At 42.4% G+C, this 26,637-nt stretch overlaps 2 protein-coding genes across 6 annotated transcripts in view; one reads left to right on the top strand and one right to left on the bottom strand.

Moving 5' to 3' along the window:
• The window catches only part of vps13a (vacuolar protein sorting 13 homolog A), a 47,629-nt gene extending 41,929 nt beyond the window's left edge, over nt 1-5,700 (top strand). For all 5 annotated transcript variants that reach the window (XM_018759253.2, XM_018759255.2, XM_018759251.2 and 2 more), the window contains 4 exons: nt 2,895-2,980; nt 3,205-3,328; nt 3,832-3,906; nt 4,079-5,700. In XM_018759253.2, the coding sequence (XP_018614769.2) occupies nt 2,895-2,980; nt 3,205-3,328; nt 3,832-3,906; nt 4,079-4,129 (336 nt within the window). In that variant the 3' untranslated portion in view covers nt 4,130-5,700. The remainder of the gene's footprint in view (nt 1-2,894; nt 2,981-3,204; nt 3,329-3,831; nt 3,907-4,078) is intronic.
• Nucleotides 5,701-5,759: 59 nt separating this feature from the next.
• Nucleotides 5,760-25,824, bottom strand: LOC108938653 (guanine nucleotide-binding protein subunit alpha-14-like). Its single transcript, XM_018759456.2, has 7 exons — nt 25,212-25,824; nt 15,289-15,473; nt 9,387-9,541; nt 8,997-9,125; nt 7,964-8,093; nt 7,246-7,399; nt 5,760-7,049 (listed from the first exon to the last, which is right to left on the bottom strand). Exons 1-7 carry the CDS (start codon nt 25,330-25,332, stop codon nt 6,868-6,870), a joined length of 1,056 nt encoding a protein of 351 aa, XP_018614972.1. The 5' UTR covers nt 25,333-25,824; the 3' UTR covers nt 5,760-6,867.
• Nucleotides 25,825-26,637: the final 813 nt, after the last annotated feature.

The following is a 26,637-nucleotide window of genomic DNA, read 5'->3' as shown; positions in this document are numbered from 1 at the left end:
TCCTTCTAGTATAATAAATGACCTTTGGATCATACCCATGATTCAATTACAAGTTCTGCTTGAAACCATCCAGTGTATTCATGGGGCAGCAGGGCAAACAAGGGTAAAAAACAAAAACTGTACCGTTTACTAACGTCCACCACTGTAGAATACACAACAAATAAGATGTGATTGTTTTTTTTCAGACAAATTAAGTAAGAGATTAACGGAGCTGCCTTGTGCGCCACTGAGTACATTGTATGGAAATGAATGGGGGGGGTGCAGACATGTAGACGTGTAAGTCCATGTCAGGGACGTCCTTCTGTTATAGGTACCCCAATGAGTAAAGAACCCAGCATTGACTGGTGGTAGGGATCTCCTTTATAGAATCTCACTGTGTTCTTTGGGTTGTTTTTGTGGTCTTCATTAGAACCTCTACTTTTTGACCTTTTTCACCCTGAGTTATGAGTGGTACCACTTACTGAAGAATGCAAGAGGTGTAGGTGCCTGTGAATATGTGTTTTTAAAAAGTGGATCGTCAGACTGAAGCGTTGCAAGACTAGGCGTGTTGAGCTATCGCTGTAAGGATGAGTTCGGGAACGTTTTCTCAGCACATCTCAGGTTTGGATATGTTCAAAAACAAATTTGTGACAGTTTATGCACAACGAAACAAAGATTCATAGCAGAAGTGTAGCTGCCCTTGCTGTAATATGCAGAAGTGGCCTTTCTGTGCTACATCATAGCCTGGTTGTAAATAAGAGGTTTAACATTAATAGCGAACAAATGGAAATCATACAAAGTGTAGTGAAAAGTGGACCCTTTAAATTCAGGTTAAAAGTACAAGCTGAAATTATGACTGATACCACTGTAGCATCTGTCTTTATATCATATGCCTCTCTTGGGTTAACAGTGAAAAGGTGGAAAACTGAGAGCTTCTCTAGAGTGTGTGTCGTCTCTTTAGGGAAATGGAAACAGTGAATGAATCTGATTGTTTGGTCAGACAGTTGCAACGTATGCATGTCTAACATCTCGCTGGCTTTGTTCTCTCTTTCTTGTCATATTTGCAGAAAAGAAAGGCCTACACTCATGATGATGATGATGATGATGATGATGACAGCTAGAATGAAATTACTAAGTGCTAGTAGTGCATGCATTCACTTCGCCGTGGTGATGATGGTTATTGTTCCCGTGCCAGTTCTGCTCTCTATGTTTAAACTGCTCCCGCCACGTGAATTTAGTAGAAATTAATCAATACGAAGGGCTCTTTTAAAATAAACTTTTATAAGAGATTTAGATTCTAAAATGTTAACTATATATTTTTCTACAATTTTATGAGTGCATTATTCCCTGAAGAACCCTTTGTGTTTTGTTCATTCATGTCCATGTCGTACCCTGTTTCGGTTCCGTTTCTGTACCAAAGACCGTGTGGAGAAGGATGGATCAGCTCACCACACTGCCTCACTCTCAGTGCCTGAACCAAAGAGATTGTCTCTTTATTTTAACTCTTACTTGTAGTAAACAATCGCAGTACCATTTGTCAGCTTATTTTTCCATTTACCAACCAAGTCTTTGGTCATTTTAAAGTGCTCTTGGGTTCAGAGGTCACCCGCTTCTTTCTAGTTCAGCATCCTGCCACATCCATTCATCCATCCTTCCTTCACTAGTCTCCACAATGTACTGTCATTCTTGGCCATGTCCAGCTCTGCTTCCTGCCTCAATAAAGTCATTTGAAACATTGTTTCTTCATCTTTTTTTTTCCTCCCCCCCCCCCCCCCCCCCAGCTATGTTTTTCTGTGTTTAATGGTAATATTTACATTTATTTGTTTAGCAGATGCTTTTCTCCAAAGTGACTTTCAGTGAACTCTACTCTGTAGTGTTATCAGCCCGTATGTTCTGCAGTTTTGAAGAATATGCTCTCAGTAAATTGTATATAATTAAACAATTTTTTTTGTTGAATGATGCCACTATCAAAAACTGTAACTACATAATGATTATGTATTCCTAATTTTACATTTACATGAGCAGTTAATTTAGTAAGCTTGATTTAGGAGAGAAATTCAGGCATCAGAATACATCCTCCTGGCTTTTGGGGTACATTTTGGTAATTGGCAAATGCTTACGTTTCCAGCTATGTTGGTTTTTACAACATCTTGCAGAGTTACCCTGATGAAGTAACCCTCAGGCATAACTATTAGGCTGTTCAAATTTGCCCACAAAGCCTTCGTGCAATAAATATGAGTTTTCCAGTGTGAAGATGATTTATTTGTAGCCGATGTGTCTCACGGAAGTGTCCCATTAGGGTGCAGTTGTGTCCCGCTGCCAGGGACTGTAGGATCATTGTCCTTTCACTGTGGTCACTTGTGGCAAGACTGGCCGTGTGGAAGAAACAAGGAGACATTCCAGTTCCAAGTGGTGTGTCCTGCAGTTACTGGAAAAAAGGGTTGTTCTGTTCACTGAGAAGCCCCTCCTATGTACTTGTTACTCCTGCGTAGAGTTAGCCGACTATTGGAAAATGAAAAGACGGAGGGAGTGTGAGCGAAGTGCGCCGATGCGGACAGGCGCGGTTCCCTGCGGACCTTCCGGTGTAAATCCGGTTGTCTGAGAGCTCCGCCACGGCTCACTTTTTTGCTTTGATCGCCGCGATAATCCAGCCCAGCTACTGTGAGTAAAGGGCCAAAAACCAAGCAAAAGTATAGAACCCCGAAGGCGAGGTGTTCGGCGATCTGCAGGAAATGTGTAGTGAAACCTTTAGCTGTATTGTGCGACTGCTGCTGAATTTACATTAAGGATTAAGTGCTTTCGTCAATTTTATTTGTTGAGAGAACAATAGATGCAGACCATTCACGTGTGTGTCCTGTCACTCCGTGAACGTGGAGGAAAAACACTCAAAGCGCTTTCTTGCTTTTCTTCTGTAGAAAATTGAAAACGGACGATTTGCCAAGTACAAATACTTCGCTCATGCCAAGGTGAATGAGTCAGATTTCCTGATGATTACAAAAAGGTAGGAATCCTGTTTGTCGTCCCCCCCTCCCCTTGTCTGCTTTTCGTCCTCTTTCCCGATATATGTGGAATGTGACGTCCATCAGATGGTGGTGTGTTTGTTTTCTTCTTCTTCCTCCAATTCAGCGCGTATGAATTAATATTCTCCGCCGACGCTGCCGTTCGTTCGTCGTTATGGCCGCATGGTCACATCCCCCCCAAAAGTGTGTTCCTTTGTCTTTGCAGCTGCATATTTTTTGTGACCAAGGGCACATTTGGACAGTTGACCTGCGAGTGGCAGTACTGTTTCGATGAGTTCACAAAAGAGCCGATGATCGTGGAAGGAAGGCGGCTGCGCATCGAAGCCAAGGTACGCTGCAAGGTTCACCATCACTCTCTCTCACACACACACACACACACACTCACACACTCACACACTCACTCACACACTCACTCACACACACACTCAGAGAGCGCGAGTTCATCTGCAGTGCTCACCTCGGCGAACGAGTGAGATGGTGGCGCTGGCACTGCTCAGGAGATGAATGGAGCATCACAAGTACCAGGTGGCTCAGTGCTCCTCACCGCAGGAAATATTCATATCTAGTTAACGTGTCTTACTTTGAATGGACCTTAGAGGTCACAGGATGAGGTTATTTGCCACCGAAAGCTAGTCAGACACAGCACGCTGACCGACACACACGTTGATTTGGGTGCTGAGGTTCCAGCATCCGGGGCGAGAGCATCTCAGCTATTTCATTCCATACATTCTCTTCCCAACAGATAATATTGTAAGGATCCCAGTGTCTCAATGTCTGTTTTCTAAGGTCACTGTTGTGTGTGTTTTTTTTTTTTTTTTTTGGCGCTGTGCAGGAGAGAGTTAAGTCTGTGTTTCATGCCAAAGAGTTTGGGAAGATTATAAACTTCAGAACTCCTGAAATTGCCAAGGTATGTGCTTGTGTTTAAATCTGCCCCAAGTACAGGTCCACAGGCAAAATCACTGCATCACACTCTGTGTATTACCAGTTGGTGAGAGAGTGAGAGAGTGAGCGAGCGAGCGAGCTAGCGAGTCTTTCAGCCGTAACATAACTCTTCTGCAATGTTTTTTTTCTTTCCCCAGTGGGTTCTTGCTAAACTGGAGGACGCAAGAGAGAGTGTCCCCAAGTGCTAACAGGACACCCCGACTCTCCCAGAGGACGAGAGAGAGCAGACTTCAACCTCCCCCCCCGTCTCCACCAGTGCCTTTAGTGTTCTGTGCTGCATGACACTAAACTATTGTGCAAAAACATGTACTTTTGAGCTCCCTTAAACCATTCGTAATTCGCAAGGCTGTTATTTTTAACTCTGTTGTCGTTCACAAGAGTAATACGTGTTTTTTTTTTTTTTTTTGACCTTCTCTTTATATATACGGGCTACTTTTTTTCTTTCCAGGGTTTCCAGGCACAATCACAGGTTAGTTCCAGTCTCAGAACTGAATAGTTTCCTCCTGAATTTCAGATGAACAAACTCCTCCCAAACCCTCATGTAACAACTGCACAATCATGTGCCACAGGTCAGAATTTATAGGGACAACTGCCAGCGAGGTGTCACTTTAATTAGTTTTATTCCGTTTGTGTGACGTGTCGTTTGTGGAGTCCCGGGGTGGTGTTCTCTCGTGGCCGTTGTGGAGTAGTCCCTCTTGGACACCGAGTGTGTCGCCATCCATTAACTCGCTGCGCTGGGAAAAAGTCCAGAGCCCAGGACCGTTTTGGTTTTAGGGAAACGAGCGTGGGTCCGCGGCGCTCGGCTCAGTTCTAACCCTACAAGGCCCGAATGGCTCAGTCATATGTCCTATTCTGGGCCGAGGAGCACGTTCAAAACGAGAAAAAACAAAGGGGGGTGGCGTTACGCTGGGGCATTTCCCAGAATGCCTTTCACTCAGCATCCTCATTCTTACAGCACTTTAGTACATACTGTACACACCTGCTGTTCTGCATGTGGGCTTTGTCAGCAGAAGCATGTTACTTTTTCTACTGTGTCTGAAGTCACGCTGCTCTGTATGTTTTATCCAGGGCGGCTCTGCATATATACAGTATAAATATATCAGCGTATATGTTTGAAAGCAAATGCGACATGTCGTGAAACGCTGGGTGCGAGGGAGCGCTCATGCAGAGAAGCTATTTTCATGCTCGCTCTTGGTGTCTTCTGGCAATACGTTTGGCGCCTACAGAGAACGACACTAGCGGGAGCTGATAGAGCTGGACACGCTGTTCGTGCGGCGATCATCAGTCTTGGGGTACTTTTCCACAGCGTTCTTCTTGAAAACCGCTGCAGCTGATTGTTCCTTTGCCTTAAATGATGAGGTGGAAAGCCAGTCACTGAACAAGTGCACTGTGAGGAGATGGAAGAAAAGTGGCACTTTCATTTAGTTCACCTTTTTTAAAATAAAGATAAAACAAATATTTGTGCAGTCTGTCTTTATGGAATAATGTGATAAATGGTAATGATTTTCTTAAGATAAATTCCGGTCTTAAAACTCCTGGAAAGTATTTGGACTAAAAATTTTTTCCCATGCACGTTTAGCAGTTAAGCTGCAGACTATGGCAACAAAAATGTTTTAAGTTCAAATCTTGTATCCACTTTTAAGAACTCTAGATGAACACACGGCACCAATGTTAATAGTGACATTTAGCTCGCCTGTGAGATTGTAATATATGTATTTCTCTTCAAATAAAAAGCCTCAAAGCACATTAATAGTAGACAAGCGGCCAACTTTGCATCCAAGTATTACAATGAGTGAAAAACAGTACAATTTTACTGGGTTTTATTGAAATGTGACATCACCATTCGAGACAAAGGAATGGTACCAATTGTAGAAAAAAATTGATGTTTTTCAAATGTCACAGATGCAGTTAATTTAACAAAAGATTACATATTTACATTTTCAGTTATATTTGCATATTTGATGAAATGATTCTTTGGGGCTTAGCTCACAATTTTGAGTTCAAGATTGTGCCTCGGTGAGCTGCTAAGACAGGAAACCACATAAGCTTTGGCAGTCTTCGTTTCCACCTTTCCTTAAAAATGCATGTTTCTTAATAAACTACAAAAAAAATGTAATCATTTCAGTACTACCTTTCCTGTTCTTTGTACAGGAAAGTTATTAAATATACAGGTTACATGTATTTTATCCAGCACAAGATAAATTAAGACAATCATAAAAAAAAAAACATTTTTCATCTAAAATCAGAGAGAAGTCTGGAAAATGAACTATGAAGACAATAAGTTCTGTCGTCGCCCCTGAACCCCCTGCCTTCCACTTTGGGAGCAGTTAAGTTTAATTTAGGTATATCTCCCCACAATAAAAGTCAGAATTAATTTATAAATACCAAAAACAAACTAGATAAAACAAGCAAATGCGCACTATTTCAATAAGAAAGGCTCTTCAGTCACTGACTTCCCCTTTTTCCTTTCTGGTTCTTGGGGAGGTGCTCTTCTTTACCATAGCTGGTACTTCTCCCACTTCCATGTACCACTGTTCCTCTCTACTTACCTCAGTCCAGGCACGCACACACAAACACACACACAACTCGTGCACACTTATACATCTTGTATTTCTCTTCAAGTGATTATTGTACTGATAGAGAACCTGTTAATCATGTAATTCGTTCCCTGCCATGTCCCTTCTCTCCCATATCGAGTTACACTCAGTCCCTTGTCCCAAACCAGACTGATGGCCAAGCAGCCCTCTAACACTACATTCACTTCTCACCCTAACATTATAGCTCAGCTATACCACGCTAAGTTCTTAATGAACTTTCTCCTACAACAGGTTGACCTTTTGCCTGAGACTAATCCTAAACTCCCACTATGGTATGTGCTCTGACCTTGACCCAGCCCTTTCCTACACCAAGTGTACCCTCTACGTTCTTACACCAGGTTGAAGTCTTTGAGGTTATTCCTCAGGATGGTGTCCTTGACAGCAGCGAAAACAAAGCGGATGTTCTCCGTGTCTGTAGCACAGGTGAAGTGTGAGTAGAGAGCTTTCTCATTCTGCTCCTGGTACATCTTCAGGATAAACTCTCTTGCTGCTTTTGCATCATTTTTTGGCCCTGGGAAGAAAAGAACACAGGCACTGTTATAAATCAATTGCAAACTTAAAGGACCCCCAGGCACATACAGTATTTGAGAGGATAGTACAAAACAATACAAGTCTGTCCCCTTGGGATACCTGGTGTTCTATCAAGTGCATTCAGCCAAAGGATTGATACTACAAGCACAAAAGAGAGTACAACACACAAGGCTCACCAGTGAATTCAGGGTAGTATGTTGCTAGGTGGGAGTACATAATCTTCTCCTCTAAGATGTCTGTCTTATTAAGGAAGAGAATGACGGATGATTGCTGGAACCATGGGTAAGTGATGATGGTCTTAAAAAGAGCCTTACTCTCTTCCATGCGATTCTAAAACAGGCACATCACAGACAGTTAGGGACTGAAACTCATTACTCTCTGAAAGACATGAGAGAGGCTAAAAGTAGTTCATCATTCAGCCACTGGTTCACATTCATTCCATTACTTTTTTGAGAATCTGCCTCAGTACAGGTGTATAAAAACTTCAGGGGTCAAATGTAAGGGGTGAAATTAACATTTTTTCTAATGAAAAAATAATGTGTCCTGGGACAAAAACAAGTCACCTGAAATTATTTAAACCCCACATTCAGTCTGCATAAATGTGAAGAAACACTTTTTGTGCAAAAGCAGAGATATTAAATGAAATTCTTTGTGAAGTCGAAGTTTTGTAACCCAAACGTTCATATCTCGGAATATGACTGTATAAGGACAAAAATGTTCTTTCTTCAATTCTGAAGTAAAATGTGGTTTCTCACTTAAATTTGACCCTCTGAATTTTGGGAAACTATTTTCATTAAATGGCTGACCAGATACTGTTTGTGACAAAATCTCAGTCTGGAACCTGCAGCTTCTGTACACTATACAGTATAACAAAAAAGAACTGCAGAAGACAACCTCATTGTCACATTCTGCCAGGACTTGGTCATATTCACTCAGTGCAACCAGGAAGATGATAGAAGTGACGTTCTCAAAACAATGGATCCACTTCCTCCTTTCTGACCTCTGACCTCCAACATCCACCATCCTGAAAGGTATCATGAAGAGCAAGGTATGATTTTATCTGAGGAAATGAAAAGCGAAGAAACCGTGGGCATGTGGGACAAAGTTAAACCGAGCCAACCGATAGTTTAACCACACTGGCAACCCTTAGAAGAGGATGGTAGGGGCACATTTTTGAGAATTCATCTTTTTGCTGAACGCCCAGACACATATTAGAGGCAATAATTTATACCACATGTTCCTTGAAATCTTCGGGGTAAAAAAAGGCATTGAGAGGTGAGTACACAAAGAATATGACATTTCATTTGAAAGAGAATAAACTTTGAAAAGAAGACAGAGAAGACAGTTTCATAACAAAATTGTTCAAAGTTTGTCCATTTTTTAGGATGAAACAACAACACGATCATGTTTCTATATTTAAAAATCTTCTGCCCATAAGCCAGTGTAAATGAATACAAGTTTATAATTATTATGATTGCTATTACTACTATGTAATCTAGCCATTGCTTTTTGTCCAAAGAGATTCACACATTGTTCCCATTTACAGAGCATGACATTGTCCTGTTCTCGGTGTCAGAGGTCAGTATTCATGGTGCTCTGCTGATCCTGAATACATAACAAAATACACATTCATCCTACAGAATGACCAAGCACCATAGCAGTACATACTATCTATTGTAATCCCAGTAAAAGAGGGAAACCTGAGGCAGGCTAGGCCTGTAGCACAAAAGCAATTGTGAGGATGCTCAAAATACTAAAGAGGGAAACCAGAGTACAGTTCTCTCGCTGGGCATGATCAGACACTGGGTTATGTGGGCTTTATTAATCCTGGAATCTTTGTTCTTAGTTTGCATTTGAAAGTCTGCTTGAATTCTGCGACATTTCACAACTTTGTATACTGATCAACTGTTACTAACAGACTAGTAACCTGAATATGACGCTCTCCAGGTCAAAGCGGTACTCGATGATCCCCGTGGTGGCGACCCGCACTCTCAGGATGTCCTGCTCGGTGGGAACGTAGGAGGGCTGTGCAATGCGGTCAAGTTCATTCAGGTAACTGATTCATGCAGAGTGAAAATGGAGACAACTCAGTCACAGACACTAACAAGAACCAAAAGAAAACCAGTGTTCAACGAGTAACTCCGAGGAAAGTGTCATGCTGTAGTTTCAGTCACTGTGAATGTGTCGCTGGCATTCCTTTGAGATTTGCATTTAAACATTTGTCCCACTGTATACACAAATCAGATGTCACTTCAATATACAGTGTGTTAATAAAATAGTGGTTTAAAGGATTAGTCTTATAACACAGTGGCCTCACTAATTTGTGGAGTCCGACAGCTGATACTCCCGCCGACGCTCGTAGCAATCCTGAAGACCCCTGTCTTTCCACAGACTGCGGATGGCGCCCACGTAGCTTGGCTCCAGGGAGCTCACCTTGTCCACCTCGACCTCCGCCACCATGTTGGAATGATTCTGCAGGGACAGCGAGGGTAAAAGATGCAGTCAGAGTTTGACCTCGCACAGACGTGTCTGAGTGAGAAGCAGACAGGATGCATGAAGCTCTTTGTGGCCCTCTTCCACCTGCTCTGGGACCAAGTGTCCTTCACTCCTCTTTAAATCGGACATGGACGTGACTGGCCCTAAAACAAAGGTCTCTCACTGCATTCACACACGCACACGAATGGTATCTTGTGTTCTCCAAATGCCTTATGGGAAAGTTAAATTTTTGGCACACCAAAAGTGTCTATTTCCAATGCAAATGCTCCTCAGAGTCAGATTGTGTGTCTGTTTTCTAGCCACTCGTGCCTCTCTGGGCTTAGATTTGCAAACCGAAACACTCATTAGAATAACAAACCCAACACTACCCAAATGCAGAAGCAGTGAGAGAAACTCAGACTGTGTTGCCACAGTCCCTTTCATTTCGAACTCATCGAAATCGCGTCAAATACTAGAGTTTTACATCAATTTTAAACCTAATGTTGAACTTTGTACTCTCTTTTAGCATATGAACCCTAGCCTTTCCTAATATATGATTCCCTATCCAACACGAACCTTTACATCGAACAAGTATGTCTCTGAGGGCAATAAGAATGGCCGCTGTAAAAGTGTCACATACTGATGGGCCACCTTCAGTTGGCACTATGTTCAATATAGAGGTCAAACGCTGGGAAATAGTAAAACAGACAAAGAGGCAGATGCAGTCTCATTAATGTTTCAGACTGAACAGGTTTCTGATTGGGAAGAACGGTCCCTGTGGGTAAGTTCTATATGCCTTGATTAATGTCCTACACCCTCTGGAGTGTTGTTGGTGATGTTCATACAATTCAGCAAGAACTTATGAATGACATTAAGGTCTCTACCTGCTCTCCATCTGCAGAGACTGCCACTATGTCATTTCTGGCCTGAGTAACACATGTTTACAACATGTTTAAAATATATAAAGGACAGCTGGTAGCGTAGTGGTTAGAGCAACTGCCTTTAGACCCACAGGTTCAAGTCTCACCTCTTACTGTAGTACCCTTAAGCAAGGTACTAACCCTACAGTGCTCCAGTAAAATTACCTGGCTGTATAAATGGGTAAATAATTGTAACCCTGACATTCTCAGTCACTTTGGAGAAAATCATCAGCTAAATGAATAAATGTATATGGCTTGTAGAAGACACTACAGTATGATTACAAAGCACTACTGTGTTGTTCTTCCAGCCTGCTGTTATATTTTATTTGAAATCTCCAATAAGCCTGTAGTCAGTGCTGGAACATGAGTGGATTCAAGCAGTGTTGATTCTCTGCAGTGTAATAAATCTAAAATCCAGACAGGTGAACTGTGCCCCTCTTCCCCTCCACAGCTGCTGGAGATTGTCTCAGCTTCAAAGTCTGACTTCACCACATCATCCAGGACAAAGGACACATCGGACTGGCTCTAGGAGAGAATAACACCGTGCACCAGAAGAGACTCCTACACTGTGTCCTCTGGGAGGAGAGTCAAAACACTCCCATCTGCCCCACAAAAGGTCTGTAATATCCATTAGTACTGACAACATATGTTTCCATGAATTGCATCCTGAAGGAACGTCTGGGTGTTTAAATCCTGGACACGGAACACCTGCAGAGAGAGGCTACGGACCACCTGCACAGATCACACAGCTGGACCACACAGAGGAACCCATGCACACTGGGCTTTGAGAAAAGTTCTGCAATGGCTGTGATACTATAGCTACAACACAACCATTGTGGACATAGAAATTTCTCTAGCACCACTCATCTCATCAACAAGACAAAGACGGGGATGTTTGGTGCTATATCCCCTTCAACTCTACACCTAAAATCCTTTCAAAATATTTGTGATTGAAAGTACAAACTGACAGCATCTGTTAAAAATGTGTGTACACCTGGACAACCTGGGAAATACTAATATGGGACGAACTGGACTAAAAATTGAAAGACTAAATACACAGCAACCCAACATGTCCTTCATATCAGAGGACTGCTGCAGAAGAGCTAGGAAGACATGTTGGCTCATTTCCTGCTCAGACTTAACCAAATGAAAAAAATGAGCAAGTGTACTTTTGACTGGTTGCATACAGGTGGATAAAGGTCCACTTATACAGATTAACATCTATTGTACATGTGGGAGTAGCTGCTAAAAAAAACATGTGAAGTATCACATAGTACCAGTCACAGTACAAAATAATGAATCATCACAAACAAAGGCAAAGATAATGGCCACACACTGACTAAGTCTGTGCCTTCAACAGGAGGTCGGCAGATATTTTGAATGAATGTATTTTTTATTTCCACGGACTTCTAGAGGTAAAGTCAAGAGCCACTAATCACTGTATCTAAGTGACAATTGAAATCTACCACTCCAGGTGCACACTAAAATAACTAGTTAATCTGCAAGGAACATCGACATGGTATAAGCATCAAACAAAATGCTGACTTACAGGTGACCTTGCTCTGATTAATGTTACAGATCTAGCATTGGATCATTTGGATGATGGACAGAAGTGCCATCAATTCAATTCTGACTCACAGTGACCACTCATGAGGTTTCTAAGGTAAAGGAGGAACAGAAATGACTTTGCTTTATTTTTCAGAGACAAAGTCAAAGCAATCACTGACAAGTTCTCAGTATCACTCTGCCCGGTTCCCATTGGACCTCCCTGCGAAGTTATGCTCTCCAAATTCATGCCGATCTCCAAAGCTGAAATCTCCGACCCCCTGATATCGCACAAAGCCATCACCTGCTCGCTTGATCCGATCCCATCGTCACTCCTACAAAACATTTCCCCGCAGCTCACCACTTTCATCTCTAAGATCATCAACTCCTTGCTCTCCTCTGGCTGTTTCTCAGCTGCCTTCAAAACTGCTCTCATTTCACCTCTGTTAAAGAAACCCTCTCTGGATCCCAATTCGGTCCAAAACTACAGACCGGTCTCCCTCCTCTCCTTCCTGTCTAAAACTCTAGAGCGGGCAGCCTGTGATCAACTGTCTGATTTCCTCACCCGGAACCATCTCCTCAATGGATATCGGTCTGGTTTCAAAGTTAGTCACTCCACTGAGACGGCACTTCTGGCGGTGTCTGATACTCTCCAATCTGCTAGAGCCACCTCCCTCTCCTCGGTCCTCATCCTCCTCAATCTGTCTGCAGCATTCGACACCGTCAACAACCGGATTCTACTCTGCTCTCTTAGTCAGCTTGGGATGAACGTAGCAGCACTAAGATGGTTTGAATCCTACCTATCTGACAGATCCTATCAAGTAGTTTGGCCGAGCTCTTGTTCTTCTTCTCTGCCTCTCTCAACCGGTGTCCCGCAGGGCTCGGTACTGGGTCCTGTTCTCTTCTTGATGTACACCTCCTCCCTCGGCCCAGTCATAACCTCCCACGGATTCAAATACCACTGCTATGCTGATGATACCCACCTCTTCATCTCCTTTCCACCTGGAGCATCAGACATTTCCGTACGCATTGCTGCCTGCCTGTTGGACATCTCTGCATGGATGTCTGATCACCACCTCCAGCTCAGCCGCTCCAAAACAGAGATTCTTCACCTCCCAGATGGCCTGTCCTCCTATCACGATCTATCGATCAAACTGGACAACTCACTCATTTACCCTACCTCCTCGGCTAAGAGTCTGGGAGTGAGGATTGACTCGAGTCTGTCTTTTTCTCAGCACATCAAAGCCACAACCCGGTCCTGCAGATACATCCCGCATAATGTTCGCAGGATCCGTTCCTATCTCACTACTGACTCTGCCCAACTACTTGTCCAGGCCATGGTGACATCCCGTCTGGACTACTGGACTTTCTCCTGTGCTGCCTTCCTGCTACTGCCATCAAACCTCTGCAGCTGATACAGAATGCTGCTGCACGAGTTGTGTTTGATTTGCCAAAGCATTCCCATGTATCTCCTCTACTCATTTCTCTGTACTGGCTTCCTATAGCTGCCCGGATCAAATTCAAGACCCTGGTTATTGTCTACAAATGCATCAATAGAACTGCTCCCAGCTATTTATAAGACTTTATCAACCACTACACCCCAGCCAGACCCCTTCACTCGTCTACTTCTGCTCGCTTCGTGGTCCCGCGCAAGAAAAGTAAAGCACGGAGATTTTCAGTTCTGGCTCCGTTGCGGTGGAATGACCTTCCCCTCAGAACTGCAGAAACTCTGTCTACATTCAAGAAGGGTCTGACAACTCACCTTTTCCGGACTCACTTCAACCAAGATCTCTCAAACTCATGTATGGTGTAAATGTTCATGCACCATAACTTCATGATCATCCCCAGATAAGCCTTTACACAGCCGCTACTCTGGCATTGTATGTGTACCTTATTTAAAAAAAAAAAAAACATTTGTAGGAAGGTTATCAGGAGTCATCTATCCTGCGTTTTATGCACTTACTTGAGCGATGAACATCGGTGCATCAAGTGGAAAGTAACAAACTAGGTTTACTTAAGAATCACATGTCTGCAGCTATGTCTCTTTCTCTTAATGTAATGCACAAATTGTATTTTCGCTGAGATGTATGTCGCTTTGGACAAAAGCGTCTGCTAATTGAATAAATGTAAATGTAATGTAAATGTAGAAGTGGTTTTCCACTCCCTTATTCCATGTGTGTCTGCGGGTGTAAGCACAGGGAGAAATATGCAAACCCCACTCCCACCAAACAGCTCAGGAGCTGCTTAGCACCCATGGCACCACTTAAGCTCTGCAAAATAGTTTTTCTATTTATATAAGCATTAATAGCTTGTAATAGAGGGCACGGTGGCACAGCGGGCTTGGCCAGGTTCCGCTCTCTGGCAGGTCTGGGGTTCGAGTCACACTTGGGGTGCCCTGCGGCAGACTGGTATCCCATGCTGGGTGTGTCCCCTCCCCCTCCAGCCTTGCGCCTGTGTTGCCAGGTTAGGCTCTGGCTCGCTGCAACCCCACTCGGGACAAGCGGTTTCTGACAGTGTATGTGTGTGATAGTTTGTATGGTTGATAGATGGACATTTGTGATACAGATCTTACACACTGTGCTTTTAGAATACTGAAAACGACCATCATTTCCTGAAGCTATGACTTCTCTCTACTAGTTTATTGGCTGAGTGTTCTCTTCTTTCGTTTGCAATGCAAATATGTGCAGCGTTAACTCAGATCAGCACCGGAGCGGGATGACAGAAATAAATTCGGATCAGTCATTGAGCCATGAGTAAGTCTTGAGTCATAGCATCACATCAGTTTGCTGGTGCTGAACTATGCTTGTTTCGGTACGTAGTCTTGCCCTGCATTACATCCACCTCAGCTAACAATAAGGTGCACGTGTGAGAAGTATAGTCAGTAGCAGGTCCCCCAAAAGAATGTGTTCGACAAGGGAAGTTCAACATTTCACCCCAGATACACAAATATCCTGCTGGCTTAGGGGTGGCCACACTATTAGACTCCTTTTCCTGGGATGGATCAGCTTGTAACTTGGTTTGGAACATTTGCATAGCTTGAAGGTTATTTTTCCCATTACACTCTAGAGAACTTACTGTTTGGATAACCAAATGCAGTCCCACCAGGAGGACAACAAAGTGAATTTATTCCTGTAGATTCAAAATTCACATGTCCACACCCTTCCTAATGTTATAAAGACTGTGGGCATGACAAACATAAAAATACACGTCGACGAATGTGTATCGGAACATATTTCAATAGCAAAGAAACTAAAGCAATGGGAATGAGGAAGGACTTACAATATTCTCGCTGTTGGCAAACTGGATGTTGAGAGTTTCCATGGCGCGGATCATGACCTGCATGGACGTGAAGATGTTTTGATACACCAGCTTGGCAAAGCCCATCTTGTCTTCCTCAGTGTAGCCGGAGCCATGGATGATCCTCATCTGCTTGATGAAGGTGCTCTTCCCACTCTCTCCCGTTCCTATGGCAAATAGGCCAGAGAAATATCAGCTTTATGCATCAAGACTGAGATGTGTGTTTGTGTTTGCTTGTATTCTCTTGGAAACATCAGTGAAAATCCAATGTCAGCACTCAGCATTCATGAAAAACTGTGGGACATTGTTGACAGCACACATAACCCTGTAGTAAAGTGTTGAAAATATAAAGTGTTACTTGGACATATTTTCCCAATAGAGCTACAGGACACACCAGGTAGGTGTGTGTGTGTGTGTGGCCTTGGTTATTCTCTCATTGACCATTTAATTACAAGTCTGACCTCCTCAGAGTGAAGGCACACAAACATAAAACATCCTCAAAATACCAGTGCCAAGATTAAAATCTTATGTTTTACAGAAGACTGACATCACATTTCTCACACCCGGCAAAGAGGATTTGAGACAGTCTTGTTTAAGATGCTCTGGGAATTTGGTTACAATTGAACACCTCCTTAAACTTTTTTACACTTCACTGTTTGAAATGTAAAAGTTATTTTAATTAAGTAAGAGGTTTAGTTTAAATGCTAGCTTATATGCTAAATGTCTAAACGATCGGAAAAGCACTGGCTGTAAAAAGTAAACGTATCTAAAGTAGAGCCTAAAACTTAAAAATGCACCTCTTTGATACCTTAATTTTGATTGCAGTATTCACCGAAGTTAATTTAAATTTAATTTATTTAACAAAAGACAGGTGCAAATATGTTCTTATGCAAAAGCATTGTAAATGTACTCCAATGAGTGTGGAAATGCTTGCAGTTTCCTCCCTCAGTACTGTCCACTAGATGGCGCCCTTCCAGCCACCTGTACATATGACAGCTTCCTCTTATTTTCAAACAATTACCAAAAGGCATAAACAAACCAAAGGAAAACAGAACAAAGTTTTAAATCATGAATCCTGATGCTGGAGTAGGAAGAAGATTAATCTCTGTAGTCTGAATTCATAAAACACACATCAAGGCAGTGTTATTTCTAGCACTGCGGCAATATTTACGTTTCTCCGCCACTGTGCTCGGCTTCCTCGGAGCCACCAGGCACACAAAACCTCCCACTTGGACTGTGAATATGTGTCAGAGTTCAATCCGACTGGTAGGTGCAGATGCACATTAAAGAAGGTAACAGGCAAAATGGTGTACATTTACACACATACACCTCTTTGCAGAACAGATCAAGCTCGTCTACACACCTAACAACTAAATATACATATCAATACTTAATACAGCATACAGTTTTATAGATGTGCATGATGTGCAGTATAGCGTTTTACATAAATCACACGTGCAGCAATTTGAGTAATGTGGATGAATGCGAGCTATATATTCTCTATATTTTCATGAGCAATGTGCAGGATGTATCCATATTTGTGTTTGACCGTCCACAAGGCTTTGTATTTCTGTACTGCTGTAGATGTATATGTGAGGTATAACACAATGCTGTGGACATTTGTGAAAAAGAGGAGCTGTCTGTTGCTAGGCAATAGCAAATTTCAGCCACAATACTGGGAAAGCCCATATCCCTGGTCTCCATGGTGACCAGTCAAAGAGCCAAACAAAATAGAGGGAAAATCAGAGCAAATTCTCAGAAGAGTCAAGTGCTATTAACTCTGCACAATTGGATTAGGCCCACTGGAATGGCTCACAATCTCCTCATTCTCTTTAACTGCTATGCATAACAGGAAGGAGGAAGAGATGCCGTCGAGCAGTGTAGACTTCGGAGAATTTGGCCTTGTTTGTGTTTGTGGTCAGCATTCTGTGAATGTGTAGTCAACAGGGATGACCAATGAGAACTCGCTATGGTATAAGGCCCTGATGGGTGAACTGTGGGCTTTTCCACATCACACTGGTGGGCATCAGGAACCTAAAAGAATAAAAGCTATAATCTCCATACATTTATCTGATCATTTTCTCCAAAGTGACTAACAGTTACAACAATTTACCCATTTATTCAAAGAGGTAATTTTTTACTGGAGTAACTTTGGGGTAAGGACCTTGCACAGGGGGAGTACAGTGGAAGGTGGGATTTGAAGCTCTAATTTCTAAATCCAGAGGCAGAACCCATGTGGGCTACACTATACTGGGCTGCTTCCATGTACACATACATGCCAGTTAATGCTGTGTGTCTTCATCTCCATGTGACTGGAAAAATCATTAGCACGACACTATTTGTTACAAAGGGGGCAAAAAACGGGCAGAATGGTCATGTAGCGGGTACTGCTGGTGTTCTGAAAGTGTCCAGGCTGTCAGACTGCATATGGATTTGATCCCCATTAAGTCTGTGTGTAGTTTGCAAGTACTGCTCTTGTTTGTATGAGTTTCTCCTGGGTGCTTTGGTTCCATCCTGCAGTCCAAAGACATGTGTTTTAGGTGGACTGGTGAACAGAAACAACTCGTAGTGTACATGTGTGTGTTACATTGCTCTCGTGTATACATTGATGAATGACTGTAGGGGGTTTAGTATAGTGTATCTAACATTGTAAGCTGCCTTTGATAAAGGTATCAGCTACATAGTACTCACTGCATGTTGCTTTGGAGAAAAGTTGCAGCTAAATAAACTAAGTAAAGGATAAATCAGAGCAGTTTATGCAGAGCTTGCATTCATTCAGTATTTCTGCTGTAAAATGATGTTGTTGGTTTTCTCACTGCTTTCTTCTGTGTGTGTGTGTGTGTGTGTGTGTGTGTGTGTGTGTGTGTGTGTGTGTGTGTGTGTGTGTGTGAGAAAGGGTTAAGGCCAGAAATCTGAACAAAGCGCTCAAGTGAGATGTCTCCTGCCAGAATAAACCTCACTGATCACAGACAGTGCATGTGTATCCTGCACATTACAACATGCTGTCTATGCGCTTTCTAGTCCACTCAGTTAGGCAGGCATTCTAAGAAAGAGTACTGTCTTCTTGGACAAACATCATCCTTCAGAAAACAAGAGCAAACACTCCCCTTCCAGAAAGCGGACAGTCATGCAGAGCTCACATCACGGATCATTAACAAATACAAAATGCTTACAAATGAAAGAAAAAAAAATGAAACAAGTTATTTTTACATTTCAGCAGTAGCATTCAAAGGACGATGAAAAAGTGACGGCAGCACTGTGGGGCTGATGTATTGTACTGCTCAATAGCTGTTTTCACCCCAAGATAAGAAACAAAAGAGGGTTTACTGGTTCTGATAACATTCTCAGGAAAGTGACTGATGGACAGAGGGACACATTGTCACCTCTCATAGGTGTGAAATGCCACGTGTTGTGAATACACCCTGGCAAGAGGCACATTTTTCTTCCTTGTTTCACAGTTTACAGCTCCTTGATCAATGTGTGAGGGAAAAGATGCATTCTACAATTACAAATGAATATGAAGCACTTACTAACAACACTAAATTACTGCAAAAACCTTAGTGTTAGGTGGCTGGGATGGCATTACAAGAGTAGTCACTTGAGCTTTGTCAGTCTCTGTCATTGCAGAAACACCTCAGCATCACATGCTATGAATATTGTAACCGCACAACTAAGAAAACAAGGAAGAGCCATACTTTCATACACACTATTCTTTGAGAAGTCGACCAACAGACCTAAGAAGCTCATGCTGGACTGACCTAAATGTCTTGTATGGGTGGCACTTGGAACTGTAGCAGATACCATTATCTTGAACCTGACAATCAATGACCAATCAAGCAACATGGATCCCCTGTTTACACTGACAAATAACAATTTAGACAAAGGAAAATGTTCTCAGTGAAGTGGATCAGACATCATTCACTTGAACTTGGCTTTCAGTGGTCAACTGACACAGATTGTCTACAGGATTATATACTGTACATGTACCAATACAAGTGCAAAACTGAGAAAGAAAAGTGTCTTAAGTCACTAAACAAACAAACTTCATCTGACAGATAACCTCAAGACAAGCTAATGTGAAAAAAACCTCTGTAAAATCAAATCACAGCAGCTAGTTTTATGAATAGTGGCGAGACTGATTTTTAATTTAAGAGGCCATTCCACTACATTGGGGCCAAAACTCTTTGTGGGACCACCAAGGGGGCTGAGGTGGAGAAGTGTAGAAACTTGGTTGGGGTGTGGCTAGTGATCATGCCTTGTAGATATTGAGAAGCAGATCTATTCATGGTTGTAGCACGTAACCAGAAACTTGAATTTGATACAGCCAGCTAAAGGAAGTGAATGGAAAGAGACAAGGCGGGGGGGTACATGGGATCGCAGGCCAAACAGAACTCGTGCGACAAGTGCAACAATTCTGTCCGTAATTGTATCCGTAGGTAAATTTTGCACATTAAGCAAAGCTTATTGTAATGGCAGGTTTTAAAAACACCAGTGAAAGAAATAATTGTCAAATGTAGTGGTAGTTGTTAAATAGTTTCTAAAACATACATCAAGAAGTTTTTTTTAATTATTATGGATGAAATTTAGAAGGTTTAGGAAGGGACACTGTACAGGAAGCTTATGAAAGCTAGAGGTCAGTTTCAGCCTAGAAACAGTAAAACAAGACCAATAAACAGAGTAGCGTAGCAATAAAACAGCATCAGTGCTAATAAAACAGACTTGTGTAACTGATGCTATGAAGTTTGCTGACCTGACACGCTCATACTGGATATGCAAAGCATATCTGCCAACCTGGCTGGAGTCTGTACTTAAACCTTTTCTTTCAGCAAACACTTGCCCATTAGTGCCCCCCGTGGAGACTCTAGGAATGGAAACCAGGTACTGCAGTGTTTTGCATGCTCCCAAAATAATCCCACAATTCGGCCCACGCGTCCTCAGCAAAATCCAGCACCATCTTTGCCTAATTTGCTTTATAGTATTCGTTTCAGTTTAACCTCATCTAGGAAACCATGGGTACAACAGACTGCCCATTGTCAGCTTCAGAGATGCAAGAGTGTCATCGAAAACAAGGCGAAGCGTCGTTTTTCAACCAAAATGCAGGTGCCTTTTATTGAAGAGACAACAAAAGAGGCAGGCAAACACAGTTGTCAGGGACAGGCATGGGTCAGGTGATTCGCAGACAGGATTCCGTAGGACAAGACAAGAGACATGATCACGAAGCAACCAAAGGTCCGTAGCGAGAAGGCAGGAACGAGGAAGAGGGACAAAGGCAAACACTGGTCACGGAGATGCGCTGGAGATGCGGTTCCAATCCCACCACCCGCTCTAATATCCATGAGCAAGATACGTTCCCTGATTTGTCCCAGTAAAATTATCCAGCTTTATAAATGGATGAATCATTGCAAAAAGCTTAGAATACAAATCGCACACTGTAAATTACTATGAAGAAAAGCTTCAGCTAAATTAATATTGATTTGCTGATTTTAGAAGAAATTAAGTCAATTTTAATAACACTAAGGTTATATACTGCCAAAGTCATTCAAACTTGTCTAGGAAAATGTTAATAATGCTGATTTGACCAGTGCACGGTACACATTTACAGTTTACATTTATATTTATTCATTTAGCAGACACTTTTGTCCAAAGCGACATACATCTCAGCAAAATACAATTTGTGCATTACATTAGGAGAAAGAGACATGGCTGCAGACATGTGACACTTAAGTAAACCTAGTTTACACTCATGAGCACATGGAACACCTTGTTTTTATGACCCAGTGAGTCACTGTCAGCAAGAGTGTAAGGCAAACTAATGTAAATCATGTTACAAAATACTGTACATGAATATGATACTAGAATAATTTAATCTTTATTAAACACCCAAGCCCTACTGTAACACTTGGTGGATCACAGCACTGTTTACATTTCATCGCTAGCTGGTAATGTTCAAGAAAATCTCATCCACCCACCTCAAAGCTCAAGACTGACATTATTTTAAACAATGCTATATTATGTTTTGCATCAACATATATATACAGTTTTCATGTTCACATTCAGTTACCAGCATTTATTACCTTATTCTATAGAGGTAGTACATAATATAGAGAAAGCATCTTTATTCAACATTTTCTTGTGAAAAAAAATTTCTTTCAAAAAGAACAAAATCATTTCAAGGAAGTCTACGTGCAAATGTTGTTATATCTGCATTTTTGGGGGAAGTTAAGAAAAGCAATGCTGTAGAACAAATGTGTTAGTTTTGTATAAGCTGTTGCTTTCATTTAACTACTTAAAAAATCTTATTAATGAAGCTGCACAAAAAGGGCCAACCTTAGACATAAGAATGAGTGTGACCTCAGTGAGCTTGTGTATTTGGTCTCTCCTCTGAGCACAAGGAGATGCAAGGGAACACACTTGCATTTAATTTGTAAGGTTTTACATCTTTGGAGAACAGAGGGCTGCTGTTCCACTGAATGCCCTCCATCTTGCTCCCCTTTGTGTGACCCACAATCCTTCCCGATGCCCCATGATTCATAACCACTGGATTTCACACACAGAATCCTGTTTTACCAGGGTTTCACATAGTTTATATATGTTTATACATGTGGACCATCTTGGCTTTGAAGAAGGTGACTAGGACTTTGCACAAAGCACCTCTTAGAAGCTGTGAAACAGACTGTATTGATTTTATTGAGGACCATTCTCCTGCCTATCAAGATGACACCATCACACACACACACACACACACACACACACACAACCACTGCCAGCATCCTTTATTAGATGGAATGGATGAATTAATCACCCCACAAGAAAGGATAAAGTTCCTACTACTTTACTGCCCTGTCCCCCACACTCTAAACCTATGGTACTTTACCCCATTCTCTTCCATCTTGTGTTTGAATTTCAGCTGGAGAAAATTTGCCGTGTTTGGGTTTACGGCACGGTCAGAGCAGGGCAGGGAGGCTCAAACAGCAGCCTGAGAGCATAAACAGTGTGGCAGCAGAACCAGGACTGAGTCCAAATGTGGACAGATATGTTTTAGTCTGCTAGTCCAGGAGCAAGAGCAGAAGCAGTGTACAAACACCTATCCTGCCTCTAAGATCAAAGCTGACCAGATGAAACTAAAAAAAATCATTTTTGCAAAATTGCTTCCAGTGTAAAGTGAAGAAACTGCACTGCTCAGGTTCATTCAACAGTTAAATAGGCCTTGTACCAGAATGATGGTGTTCTCAGGCTGTAAGAGTGAGGTTCTGCTGCTGAATTTCAGGTCCTGGCATTTATTTAGACATCACTGTCACTCTTAGCAAACTGTATTCATATACAAAAGAATAAAGATACATAGAATTTCTAGGTAAAGATATGTGCTAAACCAGATGGGGTGAGAGTGAGACAAAGATAAAGCTGAAGTAATCAACCAAGTGGTTTCCATAAGGAAAGAGAAGTCTTTATTTGGTTTTAAGGGGACCGGAGTGTAAAAAAGAAGCCAAATGCAATAGAGAAGTAGCTACTGACACAATATAATTTCTTAAACATACTTGTGAAACAAAATGCCAATCATAATTAACTTTGCTTAAATGCTGTAGTCTAGTTTTTAATCACAGAATGAAGAGTGTAACAAGCTCTAAGCAATTCAGTGCCATTAGTATTGCATGCATGTACTGATAGTGTTTTTTATATATATATATATATATATATATTTTAAAATAAGTTAAATGAAATATAAAGCAAAATAAGACAATATGTAAGCAAGAATTAGATAAAATGGGATTAAATAATGGGGTTAAACCATCCAAGCGTGATGGTTATATCTCGAAAGTTGATAGATGTACTGTATCTCATAAACTCCACCAGCCATCCATAATACCAGAAAGCAGTTTTTGGCAAATTATGGGTACAAAAACTTGGCAATATCCGCATCCATAGCAGAACTGTAAGGAAAAGAAAATGTTTTTCTTCTGACCAAAGGGGACAGAGTTGCCCTTTACTGCTGTACCTGCTCTTGATTGTAAACAACAACTGCGAAGTCCTGGTGAGGTTAACGAAGGTTTTAATTAAAGCCTCAGGGACCGAGGTCCACTAGAGAATTATGAAAAGAATGCCAGAAAATGATCTGGGATACCTGATGCACAACACATTCAACTGGGCAAAAGCTTTTAAAGAAACATTGAAAAGGAATGTGCAATATTGTGTACTTTTATTGCAAATACTATATTTTAATTATTAAATATAATCTTTTGTTACAAATATGACAGCTAGAACAGTTGGGTGAGCTACTGAAACTTTATCACTGGATAAAGTATTTTGAAAAAAGTTTAACAATTAGGTATAATGTCAGTTCAAATGGCTACACTGCCTAATGTTCTGTTCTTACGTCTAAAATATTCTCAGTGGATATGGTTCAAATTGTTTACTAGAAGAGAACCAGCCACCACTTATCCAATACTGTACTTCAACTGTCCATTTCTAGGTCCTCGAACCAGGGTTCAGGTGAGTACAAAGTAAGATGCAGGCCTTTGTTGCATTCTTGAGCCTGAGAATCTGTATGTTGAGGAACAGCATATGCCACTACAGCATCATCTGGACCCCATCATAGTTTTGACAGTGTATGTTTGTACTAATGAAGTATGGCTGGCATTAATGACTGTCTGCTCTGTGTTTACTGTGGTAGCCCACATGGAGCCAACAAACCTGCTGCATGATGACACTGCCAGGAAAAGCTCTATATCACTAGAAAACTTGCTTTCAATTTACCTACATTGCACTCTGCGATTACCGTCTCGTGACGGAGTCGAGCCGAGTGGCTCTCCTTTTCGAGCCATTGCACAGAAGATAAGGCAGAAGTAAAAGGAAAGAGCTTAAACATCGCGTTGAGCTTAAAACTGCTTCTTGGACCATTATGTTTGCAGTCTCATTTCTGTACAACCGTCCTCACCACATCTCGCAGCGGAAGAACCCAACTGACTAGGCTCTTTTGAATGTATTTGCATGTGGGAAAAAATGCTTACCTAACTTTGTCAAAGCAGTGTGGGTAAGAAAGATGATGCGCGACCCACCTGAGAAGCGAAGCAGTACTCTAATGAAGAGGACTCCTTAATTTCACATGCGTACGTCTTAAGACGTGCGCGTCTTGAAGTCTTGTCGAGCGGATGCGGTAAGACTCGCTTTGTGGAAGCCGGTCTTTGAGACCAACAGTCCCGAAACACCGTATGCAAAGGTGGCAGCAAACCACGAAATGCTTCCCGAGCAAAGCAAATGAGAAAGACTCGCTGCAGAGATGCAGGTGTGCCTCCAACAAGCAAGGTAAAGCAGTGTTTCTGGTAACTTCCCCCAGAGAATATATGATACAAAAAAAAAAAAAAAAAACTGACATCTTGAGGGCCTGGAAAAAAAAGGAAAGAAAAAAAAAAAAAGACTCTGACAACATCGAAAAAACTATGGAGAAATTTAAGTTTGGAGAGATTATCCACATGATCCCCACAGCCAGCTCATTTCGTACACCTCTGGTCTCCTTAGGAAATTCAACATGCTGTGACACATGTGCCATGGTCGTGATAGTTCAGAGTTCATTCTGAAGTTCACGTAGGACACCGCTAAGTTTTAAGTTCCCACAACAACACGGCCAGGCTGCCCTGCACTTAATTATCCTAGACTCTAACATAACAAGACTCGGCTGCACTTGAGCTCTTGAGTCTTGCACCCCGCCAACACCTGGCACTCTGGCACTATTCACTTTTTCCGCCGTGTTATTTTCATTTTTTGTATGAGTAGCTGCGTGGACTTGGAGCTCGAGCTCAGCTCGAGCCGAAGTCGGACCGGTACGGGTACGGTACCCACCGCGTCTCTCCGGTCCACCTGTAGTACGACTAGTTCTGGCTCCTCCAGCCGCTCCCGGAGGCTTCACTCACCTAGCAGAAGGAGTTTCAGCTCTCTGCGGGAGTCCTTCTTGTCCCGGTTGAGCTGCCTCTCGATCTCCTTGTTAATTTTTTTACATTCCCGCTGCTCGGCTGTCAGGCAGCATCCCGCCATTGTGAGTCTCTCTCGGCTGACTTCCAAACCACCACCACCAGCCCACTTCGAACACCACTTACAAGTTTACAGGACACAAACAAACAAGCTGTCAAATAAATTCAGTCCGGGGTATAGCTTTTCCTGTCAGAAATGTCAAACTTCTGCAGTTTTTTTTTTTTTTTTTTTTCCTTTTCGATAAAACGCGCACGAGAATGAAATTTGACAAAGTGACTTTTCACGTGGCACCGTACTAGAGAGCGCGAGCGGAATGCGTGCCTCTCGGAGGGGAGAGCTAGACGGTGCGTCCTTTTTTGTGGCGAAACGAGGCTCATGGATGGAGGAGCGCGACGTGGACCGTCCGGACCGACAGCCGGCGGCTCCCAACTCTGACGCCGCTCGGACGGCTCAGGTGACTGAGAGCAGAAGCGTTCAGCATCCTGGAGTGGAGCTGCCTTAGAGGCGGGGCGCCTCCCTCGCTCACAGACCGGCCCCATTCTGCAGAGCGCCGCGGTGGACACGTGAGGTGAGGGCCTGCGCGCGACGGTCGGTACTGGGCTACAGGAGCTACGCTGCACTACATTGCTGCACTCGTGGGGGAGTCCACTTATCACCATTTCATCCAGGACTAAAACGTACCGAAAAATACCAAACTAACACGTATTTTCAGACATGCAGGCAGTGACACTGGCATATTTTATTTTACTATACATCTAGTAAAGGTTATTCATTGATGATTGTATTTCCATTGATTCAGTTAATTTTAGACTACTTTTCACAGTGACACACAGTACTGACTACCAGAACTATACTGGGTATTAAAGTTAAATTAATTAATGAAATTACACCAAGTGACCAGGGAGGAAAGGAAAACTCCCAACGGTAAGGGCCGCAAATGCCCCGGGGGTCCAAGCGCCAGTGGCTGCTCACCCCTCCTGTGCATTCTAGACAGAAAAAAAGACTTTCTAACAGCTCTTTTACTCTTACTCAACTGTTTTCGCTCATTATCGGTAACCTGGCTGCTGCCCGATGCAGGGCGGTGGTTCTGCAGAGTCTGTCCAGGAAACATGGAGTGTGAGACTGGGTACAACCTACATGGAGACATTTCAATAATTATTAGGCTCACAGATGATTATGATATAAAGTTCACGTGGCTGCACCGTTAGAGATGCTGTACAGGGTTATATACGGTTGACACCAGACCACCTTCATGTGACCACTAGATGAAGGCATTATCAATGACAGCGTAAGGATGTTCGTGTTATTAAAGTTGCTGGTATGTTTCCAAGAACCAAGAGTTGCTACATGCCTTTCTTTATTTCTGTA

The sequence above is a fragment of the Scleropages formosus genome, chromosome 17, assembly GCF_900964775.1.
Source record: "Scleropages formosus chromosome 17, fSclFor1.1, whole genome shotgun sequence".
NCBI classification, from domain to species: Eukaryota; Metazoa; Chordata; class Actinopteri; order Osteoglossiformes; family Osteoglossidae; genus Scleropages; species Scleropages formosus.
This window is presented reverse-complemented; position numbering and strand designations above follow the sequence as displayed.

Excerpts from the sequence above, each read along its gene's own strand:
- LOC108938653 (XM_018759456.2), bottom strand. The coding sequence starts at position 25,332 with ATGGCGGGATGCTGCCTGACAGCCGAGCAGCGGGAATGTAAAAAAATT. Across the intron at positions 9,542-15,288 it reads TTGCCAACAGCGAGAATATT|AATCATTCCAACATGGTGGC; the intron begins GTAAGTCCTTCC and ends CTGTCCCTGCAG. Across the intron at positions 7,400-7,963 it reads TGGCAGAATGTGACAATGAG|AATCGCATGGAAGAGAGTAA; the intron begins GTTGTCTTCTGC and ends TGCCTGTTTTAG.